Source organism: Mytilus edulis, chromosome 3, assembly GCF_963676685.1.
Source record: "Mytilus edulis chromosome 3, xbMytEdul2.2, whole genome shotgun sequence".
NCBI lineage: Eukaryota > Metazoa > Mollusca > Bivalvia > Mytilida > Mytilidae > Mytilus > Mytilus edulis.
Window position 1 is genome coordinate 21,525,609 of NC_092346.1, and position 17,328 is coordinate 21,542,936.

The 17,328-nt window shown below is 31.7% G+C and overlaps 1 protein-coding gene across 1 annotated transcript; it reads right to left on the bottom strand.

The window, feature by feature from the left end:
* Positions 1-3,369: 3,369 nt before the first annotated feature.
* On the bottom strand, positions 3,370-4,505 carry LOC139516017 (transcription factor 21-like). Its single transcript, XM_071305821.1, has one exon. The coding sequence runs from the start codon at positions 4,378-4,380 to the stop codon at positions 3,760-3,762; it is 621 nt and encodes a 206-aa protein (XP_071161922.1). The 5' UTR covers positions 4,381-4,505; the 3' UTR covers positions 3,370-3,759.
* Between the last annotated feature and the right edge of the window lie 12,823 nt (positions 4,506-17,328).

The window sequence follows — 17,328 nt, forward strand, 5'->3', positions numbered from 1 at the left end:
TTTCTTGTGTACAATTTGGAAATTAGTATGGCGTTCATTATCACTGAACTAGCATATATTTGTTTAGGGGCCAGCTGAAGGACGCCTCCGGGTGCGGGAATTTCTCGCTACATTGAAGATCTGTTGGTGACCTTCTGCTGTTGTTTTTTTCTATGGTCGGGTTGTTGTCTCTTTGGTATATTCCCCATTTCCATTCTCAATTTTATTGTAATTACATTTTTGGCTACATTCATGAAATAGCGAGTTAAATCAAGCCTTCTTTGTTTTTCTGTGTATAGTTTTTACGTTAACGTTTTCACGGTAACCACGCGTATTCATAGCTGTTGCATTTTGTATGGAAACAAAAGTTACCTTTCTCGGCAAATCAAAATTACGGAAATCTTCTGTGTAGTGCAACTATATATATAGTTGTTCCGTAAGTATGTTATGCTGTAATACATGTATTATCGATGCAAAAACGATCTAATATAAAAATTATTTGACTGGATGAAATAAACTCATCATGAAACTTTGAATAAATCAGTGCACATTCGTGGCTGTCGGTAACATTTACCTATATGGAAGATAAGGAGCAGCAGTAGTTCACTTATGTTTAAATCTCATAAAATCAGAACATACAAATTAAAGTAAAAACAAAATCTGAGACAATCGCATGAATTCCAAAAAGGAACGAGAGTTGGTGCATCGATAAGTTAAGTAAGCGTCTTCTGCTTTATATGCATTCATCACCCATGTCCATACTCAGTTGATATGTCACAATAGAGAATAAGTTTGCCTATCAAAATATTATTCTGAAACATATCGCTAATGAGTTGAACCAAAGACACATGGTATCAGTCAACTTATGATACCGAGACTAATGAACAGGTCTATCTTGTAAAACCTTAAAAGATGAAAACCACTTTCTTCTCTACTGTCAAATTAATAATATATTACGTATAAATGAAATCGCAATAGATAATCCTATATTTCCAAATCTGTCTGATACTGAAAACTAGTAGTTTTGATAATTCCTTCAAATATAAACCAAGTGAGAAAACATATTCCTTTATAAAAGTTTTAGAGCTGAGCACAGGGGTCTGTTAGTTATTTTTTATTGTATTTAAATCAGTTTTTTTCTTTTTTATTGTTATTATTTATATTATGTCACAAGTATCATGTTTTACTTATATGACAATAAAGAATTATTATTATTTTGATGGTGACATGTGTATAGTGTCGATTTCAATCGTTCTTCCTCATACTACTGTTTACTTGAATATAATGGATGCAATCACTCAAATATAGGCTATTACTAGTATATAAGCGACAGGATATCGGAAACGGAAATTAAAGAACTACTTTTTAAAATGAAGAATCTTAAATTCCAAGACACCGTCGACTGTTAAAGTTTGCATCCCCATTTCCCAACAAAACTCAAAACAGCCGAATCTTGTTTACAGTTAACATACACACACCGTATATTCTAGGCAGAAAAATAAAAATAAATACATTAAATTTGAAATATGTCTTAAATGTATCTTTGCACGCCTACTTAAATAAGAAAATTACATGCAGTCTGGTTAACGAGATGTGTTATTGGTCATGATTATTTCTGTATGCGATCAATGCTAGTTTTTGTGCACATAATTGAAGCCTTGCTTTGCATTGTTCCAAGATTATTATTTTTTATTTTTTTTGTGGAAAGGGGGGGGGGAGGAAGGGGCTTGAAAATGTTGGTAAGAATAACAAGATATACTATTTCTTCCTACTTTTGTGCACAAAACATCAGGAACAGAACGTCATTGTTTTTCAACAAAATCTATATATGACTCTGGATGTACAAAAAATGTCTCGTATGAATATATTTCATGTTTCTTTGCACCAGTTATAAGCGTTAGTTTCATCATCTAATATATATATATATGATTGTCAATGAGACAACACTCCAAACGAGACCAAATGACACAGAAGTGAACAACTATAGATCATCGTACAGCCTTCAACAATGAGCAAATCCCATAGCGTATAGTTGACTGTCATGTATGATAAACCCACAAGTCGTTTATGATGCAACAGGCTAGGGCTACATAGGGCTTAATGACATTGATATTGATATTCTAATATGATCTTGAAATATTAACATTTACAACAGAGTTTGTGTTACGAGTGATTGACTATTGGTTGCATAACGTCCAGTTGCAAGTATTTCATGAATTTTCAGGACGATCATGTGACACGAAGTGCTGTTGATATTCCTTGATATATATAGTAAACTCAATATCGTTCAGGCAAGTAATGCATCCTCGACCATGTCTTCTGTCTTAATCTATACTCAATAACAAATTATAGATATATAACATGAAGATCCGAATGCAGTTCTCAAACAAAGTTTTATATACATTTGGTCATCATCCTCTTCTTTGTGTATTGATACATGTCAAAATTGTGCAAATAAAAGCTTTCCAAAATATGTGATATGTAGAAATAAGTATATGATATATACCAATTCTAATGTTCAAACTGAATAAGTGGTGTAATTTTCCAAACGCCATGAATTGACATATATTTTGTATATTGTTCAGTATCAATAGTGTATATCGTATCTACAAGATAGTATTATTGACTATTGTATGCTTAGATGATGGCAATATAATTGTTTCCATTAGAAACATGTGATGGACAAACTTTGTTTGCAGATATGTTGTTTTAGTTTGTGATGCTCACTATCACAAAAACAATCTTTCTGTGACAATGTTAAAACAAAGGCCTTCATTTAGAACGTAGTACAAAAACATTTTTACAAATACATTTTTTGAAAATAACATACAAAGAAGAAGGACAAAACTGTAGCTGATGATCATATTGATTGTGGGTAAGTGTGTCAAGTAATCTAGATGACAGAGATATTGACAGTTGTTCAATGGGCCTACTTATTTCAACTCAGTACATATTTAAACAGAATTTACTGCGTTACTCTAAGTCATTCATGTAAATTTCCCTTGAAGACAACCTGCTAATCCTGTTGGCCAGATAGTTAGATATTCCTTTTTCATCTAACAGATAAATGAAGACCAAATCTTAATACTTTAAATACCTGCATTAAACCTTGGTTAAATTTAAAACGATAATTAGTATAGTAATATTTACAGTCCTCCAGACATAGATGTAACCTTACATGTCAACATTTACCTTCAACATGCACACTGGAATATTGTAGGAGATTTGGAAAATTGAATGCAGAAAGAAAATGTTTAAAACTGAAATTAAAACTAATAGCCATTTAAGTGAGGTCAAACGAAAAACACCCGAGACCTGTCAATACGTATCAGATTAAATCTTGCTTCTCAAATTCACTTAAGTATTAGTATCTAAACGAAAACGAGGCGCATCAATAATCTTTAATGCATACAAAATGTAAAAATAACAATAATAAATAATTACAAAAATATATCCTTGCCTTTTTGGATGAAACCAATAACTCTGATGCCAAGTATACTATTACCATCCGACAACATTTCACATAAGTTAAAACTCCGTAAAATAAAACAAAAATATCTTCATATAGCGACATGAGACAAAGTTTGAAAAGGTAAACTATGAAATAACAATAAATGAAGTGATGCCCGTGATATAGAACAATATATGATGAGAGAAAGTCCCTGACATAACTTACGATTGATTAACAATGTTCTTCCTGAAGTCCGTAATTGTTCCCGATATTATAAAACAATATCAATAAAATAAGTTGGATACAATTGTGATTGTCTCACTGTCACTTTACGTTAACAATAATTCAGCACTAGGATCAAAGTTTATCAAGTCCATATCACCTGTGAGTAAATCATCAGAACTAAGGAAATCTCCATCCATTGGACTTTGACAATGTTCATCACCTGAGGAGGAGCTTGTTGATGGCAATGATGCAGCGTCTGAAGCCAAATCATCATATGACGCAGATCGCGTTGAGGCAGCGTCGGAGTTTCCATCAACATCATTTTCATATCCTAAAGTATGTCGTAAAGCAGATATATAATTGAGAGCTAACCTTAAAGTTGTTATTTTTGTCATTTTTGAGCTTGCTTCGATTGTTGGTAAAACACCTCTGAGTTCAGCAAAACCATCATTGATGTCTACCATTCGAGTTCGTTCGCGTGCATTCGCTGATCTCCGCCGATATTTACTTAGTGGTGGAGGCTTTGATTTTGGTTTTGGTTTCCTGGGTTCTTTACGCAGTCGTTCACTTACAACCCGATTAACTAAAGAACTTCTCCTTAAATTATATTCCACTTGTGCTTTTTCCTCAATTGATTCAATATTCTGAGTTTCATATGTTTTGTCTGTCACTTCGTCTTTTTGTTCATTATGACATTGTTTGCAGTCAAGTTCAGCCTGTGCCATCCTTAATGTCACAAACTTTCACTTAAATATACGCTGTATTTACTTTACTATATAGAGTCTCGTCTACTTAGTATTTAAGATGTCACATTTCGGAGGTATGTTCACTATACCTGAAGCACTGATATATATCGCTATTTAAGGAAGGTTTAAATGGGTCTACCTTTGTCAATTAACACAAAACACCAATGAAAACACACGGTGGATCTTTTCACCACACCTTAAATAGATGGTATTTGTATTTGTAAATATCAATGAACTACTTCAAAATAGACCCATTCATTTGCTCCGTGTAGTAGTAGTACAGATTTCATAGGTATTATTTAATAACTAAAATTTAAACTCTCGGATACTTTTAAACTATGCTAATGAACATTTTAAACGGTATTAACTATTTTGTATATTCTATCTCGGTATTCAACAGATTTTTAAAATGTCCATATATATTATATGTATTATATGAATTTCGTTTGTATCATCAGGAAAATGATGAAACAGGTCTGAATTTTACAGTGTTATGATTACATTTGTAATTATATAAAGACGAATACACGAACCAACAACATATTTGTGCAAACAAAATTGGTTATCTTCAGTGTTTTATGTATATACAAAAAATCGCCCTTAAAATACCGTATTTTTATTTTTATATCTTTTAACAATAGTTTTCTCGTAATGCTTTTTATTTTACATAAAGACATTTTGATATAGTGAGAACATAGTATTTATTAAATCTGCTGTCACGTGCTATGCTGGGTTTATATAATAAATAAATGTCAGTAGTGGCAACATAAAAGTCTGTACCTTAATCATTAGCTTAACATAGAAACAGTTATGTTTTACACTTAATAAATTATACAAACATACAAATAAAAGATTTCACTAAATACGTCTACACCATGACTAATTCATTTGGTAATTTCCGAGGGAAGCGACATTTTCATTCTTTTTATTTAGATACTCAAAAGATCTAGCAGACTCTTCTAGTAAAGAAACAACAACGGTTTAGTATTTTTTTAAACCTCGTACACTGCATGCAGCTTTATTCATTCTATTAATAGAGGCAAATCGTACGTAACCCGGTAGTGTCGGGTAGACATTTTATTTTTAAGTCATTATAACGACTTAGCTTACATATTATAACGACGTTATAATAACTTAGCTAACTCGTTATAACGACTAAGCTAACTCGTTCAATCAACTATGCTAACTCGTTTAGATAAATTACTTAACTAACTCGTTTAAACGACTTATGTAACTCGTTTTAACGACTTAGATAACTCGCTGTAACGACTAACCATATCTAAATCGTTATATCAACTTAGCTAACTTGGTATAACGGCTTAGCTAACACGTTTAAACAACTTCGATAACTCGTTTATACAACTTCGATAACTCGTTTAAACAACTTCGCTAACTCATTCAAACAACTTACCTATTTTTTTAAATATTGGTTCATTTATATGTTTCGGAGTTTAGTGTGGCGTTCATTTTCGCTGAACTAGTACATGTATTAATTTTTAAGGGGCCCGCTGAAGCCCGCCTCCTGATGCGGGATTTTGTTGCTGTGTTTAGACCCAGTGACGACTTTCTGTTGTTTTCTACTCTTTGGTCGGGTTGTTGTCCCTTGGACACATTCCCCTTTTCCATTCTCATTTTTATTTATAACAATCCAATTTTGTGTGTATAAAAAAAGGATGCAGTTTTCTAAAAATTCGACGTGTTTTATTGCATATTCTTAGAAAGTCAATAATAGAGATTGAGATCTTGATCTACATAACTTTTATATCTAACATACATATTCCAGATAAATTCTAAGAAAATGACTGTTTACCAAAATTATTTTAATTTTGAATACAATTTATTGTCATATATTTTTGAACGTTATTAAATGTATAAGCATATATTCATATTTTAATTCTTGATCAATATGATAGGAAATTCAAGTTTCATTTTCTATTCAAAAGTTACCAGTGATTGACATGCAAAATAAAGATATGTAAAATCAAATATTTTTTGTATTGTGTTTGTTGTTATTTTCTGTTTCTAAATATATGTTACATTGCAACCACTGGGTTGATATCTGATGTGTATAGTAGCTAGGTGCATAACAATCCATGGCGCATGTGCTTTACTACAGTTATGCAATAAGTTTGGTAATGGTACATGATAACTTTTCTTGAATATTTTGTCTTGATCAACATAATGATTACTGGTTTTTAAATATCTATCATGCATGCCTTTATAAATACTACCCTTTACAGATAGTACAGATGGGTGTCTAATTTTGCTTAGAAGCCCCTTAAATGTTAGACTGGTTATACACTATTTAATACCGTACGTGTCATGACGTTACTATCAATCAAAGGTTAAATGCCATGTAAATGCAGCATTATTAAAAAATCGACCAAGTACAAGATCAAAAATTAAATATTTGTTAGCCTTATGTAAACAATCCAAACATTTGTAAACTACTTTTATCAGGTAATTGTTACTTTACGAACAAAAAAGAACGGGAAAAATGCAGCTATAAGTTATTCAAATATGTATTTAGTTTGTACTAAACATTTAATTTAATTTTAACAGTTATTTAAAACAGATACTCTTGATAATAAAGGAAACCATACGAAAAGCTCCAAAATTCAATAACATTTTACTATTTTGTTATATTCAAAAACAGTAAAGAAGTTGGTCGAAGTTATCAGAGTTCTAGTGTATTTTTGCTTTTAAGACTTATACTTTTTCAAGTCACCTTGCCGAAAGCAGCATGCCAGCATGACGTCATAGGTTGCAGATAGATCCCACCGAAAATCTATTTGAAATCACATTATACCTCATCCAACGAATGTTCAATTTTATTCAAACTTGGTAGTAATAATATATGTAAGATACTCTTCAAACAATTATAATTTGAACACTTGTTCACAAGGGGCAATCATTGATTCTAATGGCCAGTATTTAAAAAAAAATACTCTCCGCTGAGATTACAGTTAAAAACGTTTAAAATAGTATTAAAGAATTGGCGAATGTGATACCATACTAACGATCCTCATTTGATGTTGATTGCCTCCTACTAGTAATGGCAAATATGGTGGCACGCCGGTCATGAGGACGTTCAACCTGATGCATTGTGTAGAGAGAGTGCAACGCTCTCTGCACGTTCAGAACCCTAACAACAACAACTCTTTGTGGGTCCCTAGATGGCATGTTACAAGTCTAAATTTCTGTCTTTTTTCCATTTTCCTCGTTTTAATTCCAGTGGCATTCGATCCCATATTCCCGGTTGACAACCTATAATAGGCCTATTGTAGTCATACGACTGTTTTACTTGTAGTGTTGATTGAACCATTTATTAAATTTGCTTTCAAAGATTATTTGTAAAGAATCATGTCTCAAATATTTTAAATCATTTAACTGCCTTCTTGGAAGATTTAAAGCACAAGCAAAAAAGACAAAAGACGGCTGATACGGTGCTTTTTGTCCGCAATTTGCTTTATGTCCGCTTTTGCTTTTTGTCCGATAATTTTACTTTTTGTCCGACACTTTTGCTTTTTGTCCATTGCTTTTAGTCCGTTTTGCTTTTTGTTCCATAATTTTGCTTTCTGTCCGACACTTTTTCACCAAAAAAATAAATAATAAAAGAACAAAAAAACGAAATATTATTCAGACACCTTAAGATTAAAAACACTAATCGCACCAAAATCTTGGGCGAAGTTTAAAACGATACGAGAAGTGTTGTTGCTTATACTAGGCATCTATTGAAAATTGAAACTAAACTTGGTATGCTTGAGATATTGTAGCTACTGTATAACGAATTAAATGGAGAATATGGAGATGACATTTCTTGTGTCTAATCTAGTTATTATCATAAGAATTAAAAAAACAAATTCCAACTTTTATAAATCTGGTTCAAAAAATTGTTTCTTATTTTTCAATAGAATAAACATGTAAAGTTCGAAATTAGACTAATAGTGTTGAAATTCGTATAGTGGACCAAACAGTCGCTTTGCAAATCGTTAAAACCCGGGTAGGTATACTTCTTTCCCTGTCAGTTGACCTCGGGTCAATTATTACTTACATTCATTATTTAATGGAAAGACAGTGTGATATATATTCATTGTTTAATAATTTCTGGCAAATAAAACAAGGAAATGTTATACCTGTTTACAGATAAACCTGGAGATATCTGTTTTGATAATCGTTTAAGTAACACCTCTTATCCCATGTCTAGGATTTATACTGACCATAAATAATGAATCTTCAACAATAGAATTATTCATCCTCATATGAAACGTATTACGTCTTAATCCGCTAAAAAGACTACTGCGTGATATATTCTAATCTCAGAATATCCCATGGTGTGTAAATAAGATGTTCAAATACTACTAATTTATAAATCCTGAACTCAAGATCACATTAGATACAAGGAGCTATACAATACTTTAATAAGAGGAAGAACTTTGGATAGTGACTTTACTTGCAGCATAGAGAATTTACTAGGATAAAAAAAAGTCCAACTTTATTGCTGTTTTGTGGCCTAAAATAACCCCTTTCTTTTTTATCTGAACAATCGATAGTTATCTACTGTTTCCTTTAAACAATCATTCATCATCTCTCAAAATAAATACATCACAAGTTGAAATATCTTTGACGTGCATATTTCTCAAGTTTATATGTAGAAGTAACGTGACGGGTAACTTCTTGAGATAATAACTTGACTAGTAGAATGCGAAACATACTTTTTCATCGCAGAGAAATATGTAACCAGACAAAGAAACTTATTTCAGCATTTAGTCTTTAGATATTTGTGTTTTTGTGTTTTGATTTCGTGTTTTAGAAACGAATGTGTCACTGTTACCTTTCAACTAGAAATGAACAAGTGGCTGTTCTGTAGATATTCCTAAATTCATCCTTGTTTAAATACATTATTTGCAAATTAGTACATCATTAGGTGTTTGCTATTAACTTCACACATATCATTGAAAAACTACTAAATTTCATTACCGAAACTAAGTAAGACAGTATACAAACTTTTGGCATTTAATTGGGTAAATGATTTAATTTCAAGTACCATTCAAATTTGTTCATTTTTTTTACATATTGAGAAACGATACTTAATATTTGTGGTGATCTTAGTGTATAATATGTGTTCATTCTATCTCATCACGCACTATGAACTCTTGATGTGTCAAGATGTTGACAAAAACATAGCTTTACTAGACATCTATATTAACCTAATATAGATATATTAACCTAATATAGATATTTGATCTTTATCTGAAATTCATATTAGGTTTTGATTTAAATCTACATTTGTTTTCCAGACAGAGTTATAAGAATATGTGGTCTGCTTAAATACGACCAACGCTGTCATTTTTAATTTTATCAGAATATCTAATATTATCTAAAAAATAAAATAAAATCGAAGGTTACATATTTTAATATGGTATGATGAATATACATGATGAAGAATTGTCTCATGTAGAAAAGAAGCTATAACATAAAGAAAATAAGAAAAAATGAAACATAGATAACATAAGCTGACTGGTTGATTAGTTTCTCACGCAATACGTGCCCTGGCTTTGCGCTCATATAAATGTCAAGCACGATTAACATACTTTGTACACAGATACAAAAATTCAACCAATCAAAAAACTTGGTTTGGCGTTTTTTAAGTAATCCAAGTACTGAGTAAAGTTTTCTGACCGAACTTCCCGATTTCAAACGTATCTGACGAGGGCTATTTTAGAAACACGTCTTAATCCCGAGCATATCTGACGAGGGCTCTTCTAGAAACACGTCTTAATCTCGAGCATATCTGACGAGGGCTCTTCTAGAAACACGTCTTAATCTCGAGCGTATCTGACGAGGGTTCTTCTAGAAACACGTCTTTATCGCGAGCGTATCTGACGAGAGCTCTTCCAGAAACACTTCTTAATCTTCGTGCGTATCTGACGAGGGCTATTCTAGAAACACGTCTTATTCTCGAGCGTATCTTATGAGAGTTTATAATATTATAGAAACACGGGTCGTGGTCTCGACTCCTATCGTTAGTCACATTGTATGTCGTATACCTGACAGTCAGCCCCTTCAATTTGAGAATGTGCTATTAACTTGATAACGGTCTATACCCCCCTCCTAAACTATATATATATTCTTGTAGGGGACAATAATAAAAAAATGAAATAAAAGGGAAGTCCCTGGGGGGTCATCCCCACCCCATGCAATTTGATAATGTGCTATTAACTTGTAAACGGTCTAGATCCCCACCCCTAAACCATATATATTCTTGTAGGGGACAATAATACAAAACAAATGAAATAAAAGGGAAGTCCCTGGGGGTCAGCCCACCCCTTTAAATTTGAGAATGTGCTATTAACTTGTAAACGGTCCAGATATCCATCCTAAACCACAGATAGTTTTGTAGGGGACAATAAAATAAATAAAATGAAATAAAAGGGAAGTCCCTAGGGGGTCACCCTATCCCCTCTTGTTTGAAAACTTGTTTACGGTCAAGATCCCCACCCCTTAATAATATATATTCTTGTATGGAAGAATAAAACACATCAAATGAAAAAATAGGGAGAGTCCATTGGGGTCACTCCACCCCGTTCAATTTGAGAATATGCTATTATCTTGTAAACAGTCCAGATCCCCACCTCTTAACCATATATGTTCTTGTAGGGGATAATAAAACAAATCAAATGAAATGTAGGTAAAGACCCTTGTTGCATCCACCACCCCCTCCTGTTGTAAATGGATGGTACCATAGGAATGTCGAGTTATGGGAGCTTTGTTTGGGAGACTTCGTAACAGCATCCTGTTACAATTACTTCTTGTTATATTTGTTATTATCACTCTGCCTTAATTAATATTGCTGAAATTTCAAAAGTGCTACAATGTAACCTTTGTAAATTTTGTCACAAAAATAAACTTTTATCACTTCATCTTGGACATCCTTGAACAAGGACTTTCTGGCGTTTGCATCTTACGATTTTTATCCGATAATACCAAGGCATAAACATGTACTGAAAAATATTTTTACATTAAATTAAGTGCACTAATAAATACACATATATTACAGTCAGTTAAGACTAGAATATTTTTGAGTTTCACTTCGTTGACTTATTGATAATTGATCGTAATGCTCATAAGATATTTCTTGGGTCATAAATTTTGAAATCTTTGTTTATTTCAAAAGGAACTTTGATCATCATTTTTATCACTAAAATCAAATAAAGTTTACTTTGACAGTTTCAAATGATAAAATAACTTGAAAAGTAATAAAGAATTTTTATTGGATGTAATTCCCCTTTTCAGATTACTCCTTTTTCATTTTAAAATATTCCACTGCGCAATAAGTGCAATGGTAATAATCATCATTGCTGCTTATGTTCACAGGTCAGAGCCTAAAAGCAATTATATTTGACACAAACATTGCATAACGTTCTCGCATCAATAACAGCTAATACCATACGATTTTTTGTGTGACCTCAACTATTTAAAACATAAATTCAGTGCAAAACCTGTTAATTAAGAATTGAGTGCTTCGTTTTATAATTTGTATGAAGATAGGAAGCGCTTCATACTGAGGCTTCATATTAAAATTGTGCACACGATCAACACTTTTACAACCCTATAAAATTATAAAAAAAAAGCATTCAATTCTTCTAAATACATTTTATTTTACTTGTGACCATGCAAATTAGGCCAAGCTTTTCGTTTGCTTATCAATGCATTATTTTAACATTGTCATGTATAGTACGTGTAATCATACATGTTGTATTTTATTTAAGAATTGAATGCTTCTTTTTGTAACTTTATAGGGTTGTAAAAGCGTTGACCGAAGTACATTTTGTATGAAGCGCGGAAGCGCTTCATTCTAAAAATGTACGCACGGTCAACGCTTTTACAACCCTATAAAGTTACAAAAAGAAGCATTCAATACTTATAATTACATTTTTTAGCTATGATCGTGAAAACACGAATTTTATATATTTTATTATTTAATTCACCTGTGCACTTTATTGTTGGAGCCCGTGTTATCATGAGTGAAAAGTTGTATTGAGCAATGCAACTGCTTACGGAATAACACGTGATGTGCAGTTAGCCAATCAGAATAAAATATTATAATGAAACATACATCTAATGTAATTATACGGAAAAAAAATATGATCTTGGAGTGCCTCGCGATTGATGTCAGCCAATCAAAGTTACAGATGTGTTTGAAACATAAATGTTAAGTTAACTATTTATAAATGATGATTGAATCGTCCTTCCAATAATACCAAGTTTAAATGTACTGGGTTTCTCAATTTTTGACATTAACTTATATTAGCATGAAGGTGTATAAGGTAAGAAGGCTTCGTGTAGCGTATCATCACGACTTGCATGTGACCTTGAATTCGTCTTAATTGTTTAAACGCATTTTTCCAGATGAATGTATCTTAGTTTCGTTATTACATGCATAAGCAGACTGTTGTAGTGGCAAACACTTTTCGAACCTGGTTTTCAAAGTATGTTCTGCTTTATTTTATTTATTTAAAACCTACCACTTTTTGGTTTCAGTACAAAAATATGCTATACTATAAAAACCGTGGGTTGTTCGATGTAGTTTGTCTTCCATTTGTTCGGAGGAGTTGATATAAGTAGTGTATGTGGTCAGTTGTAATGGTCAGTATTTTTGGTGTTTCATTTTATCATTCCTTATATACTATTATTATCTTGGCTGCAACAAATTATCATTTGTTCAAATATCAAGATTTGACACAATAATTGAAACTTGTATCGCAAGACCAAGACATCAACACTGCCTGCATATGTTGGAAAAACGCTGTCAACACCAACACACCAATACACCCAAAGATAATATTTGAGGTTGAAGTCATCTAGAATGTGGTTTTACTGTCAGAAGTGTTTGGTTGGCTATAGGATATATGGTATCTTTGTTACATCGCTCCTTTACCTTCTATAAAGTTCCAGTAATCATATCATAATAATTAAGGCTGTTTTCAATGTTAATTCTTTCTCATGAACTTTGTACATATGCAACTTTTGCTAGCTGCATTCTGAATTATTAAAATTTTAGAACCATTTCTGATATATATATGATGGGGGTGCATCTGTGTACAGCATTTTAATAAATTGTCACCTCACAGCTCTATCAAAAAGCAAGACTGGAGTGAACTCTTCACATCCCAGTGATTCACTACAGAAGCAAAACTGAGCTAAAACCTTTCAGCCCTGTACCAGCACATTGGTGGCTTGTTAGAACACACGGAGTCTTCATTTTTTAGCATTGCATTCTATCAACTGTAACTGTTGTTCTTTGTCCTTTAAAAATCGATTTTTTTATTAGTCTGGACGAGAGGGTAACATTCAAAAAAATTGTCACCCGCTCAGCAATGTGATAGAGTAAATTTACACCCTCGTATTAGCCAATCAAAATATGGTATTTTAACGTGAAATATAATAATACTCGATATTTGCTTGGCAAAAACTTGATCTGCGCATTTCATGCACACAATATTAGTCAGGTGAGCAAATTTCCACCTTTTCCCTGAAAACTAACTACTGTGCATCCACATTTATAATGGCTTTTCCTTTTTTCAGTTGTTAAGCTCTGATTCTAGACTCCAAGCTTTACCAGATTCAAAATGATCACCACAAATTTGAAAACATAAAAAGACAGGATGGACAGAACTCAGAGACAATTAAAAAATATCAAAAAAGTAACAAACAATAGCATATATATAGCAAAATGAAATAATTAACTATGAAATAGCAAACATTAAACTAACACACTCAAAAATGTATCAGATTTTCTATTCACAAAATATAACTAAAATATAAGACCAAAAACCTCCAAATCAATGTTAACTAGAGCAGATAAAAAATTATGAACTGCAAAAATTATGTTGGTTATAAAACCAGCATGCAGAGAAACTATAGTGTGTAAAGGAAGTTTTTATTCATAAATGACAATAGATACTGATGTTTAAAAGGCACATTTTATTTAGAAATAACAATATATGGTATTATGGCCTGTCATTCCATGAATACAAACTGAAAAGGAAAAGTTAATCAATCAAGTTAAGAGTTATATGCTATATTTTATTCTTAAAAATGATTATTTTTAAATATATGGTGCTATTGCTTTTTAATAGCATACCATGGGAAAACGTTTTTTATTCCCTTCTTTATAAAATGCAAATTTTCTTAAAATATGTACATTTCATAAAGAATTAATTAAAACCGACTGTGTTATAGGGTTAATTTAAATGTAACCCACGTCCAAGTCATTTGGAACGACACCAAATTTTAGTCAAAATTTAAACAAATTGTGTCACAGGAATTACAAAACTTTATACATTTTTCTTTAAAAACCATAAAACATGTTTAATTGAGTATAACATCAGAAATGCAAGCCAAAAATTTCATTCACAAAAATGAAATACGATGAAAATCAAAGCAATTGGGCATACTTTTATTAATTACTTTTGAATAAATACAGAAAGAAACGAACATTAAGAAAATATGTTTAAATTTTTTTTTATAAATATGTCGTTCCGAAATATGCATAACATAGTTAAAAAAACCCAACTAGCTATAAGAAAACCAAAATGACAGACACTATTTAATCAAAGAATCGAAGAACTCCGATGATCCCAAGATTTGATTGCCGGAGAATAAATCATACAAAATTCAATCTATAGACTGCTAGAAGTAACTTGTAAGTATCACGATAACCTATCACATCTACTTGTAAGTATCACATTTACCTAACACATCTACTTGTAAGTATCACATTTACCTATCACATATACTTGTAAGTATCACATTTACCTAACACATCTACTAGTAAGTATAACTAGCCTACCATGCACATTTACATGAACGTATCATAGTTACTTATCACATCTACTTGTAAATATCACAGTAGCCTATCACATCTATTTGTAAGAACTTGTAAGTATCAAAGTAGCCTATCACATCTACTTGTAAGTGTCACGTTAACTTATCACATATACTTGTAAGTATCACGTTAACCTATCACATATACTTGTACGTATCACAATAGCCTATCACATCTACTTGTAGGTATCACAGTAGCCTATCACATCTACTTGTAAGTATTATGTTAACCTATCACATCTACTTGTAGGTATCACAGTAGCCTATCACATCTACTTGTAAGTATCATGTTAACCTATCACATCTACTTGTAAGTATCACAGTAGCCTATCACATCTTCTTGTGGTAAGTATCACAGTAGCCTATCACATCTACTTGTAAGTATCACAGTAGCCTATCACATCTACTTGTAAGTATCACAGTAGCCTTTTACATATAATTGTAACTACTAGTATCACTTTAAGATATCACAAATGAATACTACATTCGAATTTGTAACATCATTGTAATCAGTAAATATAATAGCACTTGTGACTGCTATAAACTGTCCGATCTACTTGCATAGTTCAATATATGTGTAATAGTTTTTTTATTAAAATTTTGTCTTAGGTAATTCAAAATTTTAGTAATACAACCATATTAAAAATAATATATTTTAAGAGATAAAATTTAATATAACTTTTAACTTTGAGTAAATACACGATAAGAATGACTTTTTAGCCTATTTTTTTATCAATCTATTCTCGAGAATCTATCTCTATCTGGACATTTATAAAACCTATTTAAGTTCACTTTATTTTTAACATCATGTGATTGATAATTGATAAGATTTTAAAGATACTTATTTTCTCTTGTACATATGCAATTAATATTTATTGTGTCCGAGACTATCTTTTAAACTTGATATATGTTTGCAGTAAGAACCACATTTTTATTCATAGATGATATATTATGATAAAAAATTTGTTTACTCTCTTGTCTATTTTTCCACAAAAAAAGATAAATCTTTTTGTTCACTGTAACAACAGGATGTGTTTTTATTATTTTCATGGGTGACAGAATTACATTTTATTAAACTAGAAGACGGAAAACACATTAAACCACGGGTAAACACCTATAATGATTGTTCAATGCCCGGATAAATAAGGTTTTATTTTCTTCTGATTCGGTCTGTCTACGCTTCAAACTTGTCTGATACAACAAGCAAGATCTGATAGAAATTTATATGAAATTTAATTTGAAGTTAGTCACCCGAATGAAGCAATCTTATGGCGATTTAGTGATGCAGCTGGGAACAATAATAGATCTGATCATAGTAAATAATATGGGATGTAGTAAAGACAACATTCACGTCACAACTTGGGTGTCAAAACATCCTTCTAGATCAACCTCTCTTTAATCTGCATAGAATATTAATTATGAAAGATTTCACTGATAGATATGAGGAGATAAACATTAAATATACTAATCAATTATATGTAATTGGTTTCTTCAAAACTAATATGAATTTCCATTGAAATACTGATGTTTATCTAGAAAAGTCTTGTATATAGCAACACAAAATTGAATTTGAACAGTTCGTAAAGGTTAAAAATACTCACAAACAAGTCATCATTTCATGATCTCAACTATAAAAAAAATCATAGCAAACGATAGTCATTAGTGTATATATGATTGATAATGATGCATAACAGAGAACAATAAACAAAACAAATAAAAACTGAAAGTAATCGTATTATAGTAATGCTACAAACGACTTAAAAAGTCTTAAATATTTTGATTGAATTACAAGTAGTAAACGACGAGAATATAAGCAACCAATGGTTTTTCTGTAAAAACAGCCATGATAAAGCCTTCTGGCTGGTCCAATGACCAAGGGGTCGGTTCTGAGAGTTTAAACCCCCTCTTCTTTTTTTACGATCAATGCTTTTGAATTTGAATATATGGTTGGAACCCCCGCCTCCACCTTTATATCATGGATTACAACCCCTTTCCTTTTAAAAATGGCTAGATCCATCCCTGAAACTAAAATTTTCC

Coding starts and splice junctions, on each gene's coding strand:
- LOC139516017 (XM_071305821.1), bottom strand. CDS start 4,380: ATGGCACAGGCTGAACTTGACTGCAAACAATGTCATAATGAACAAAAA.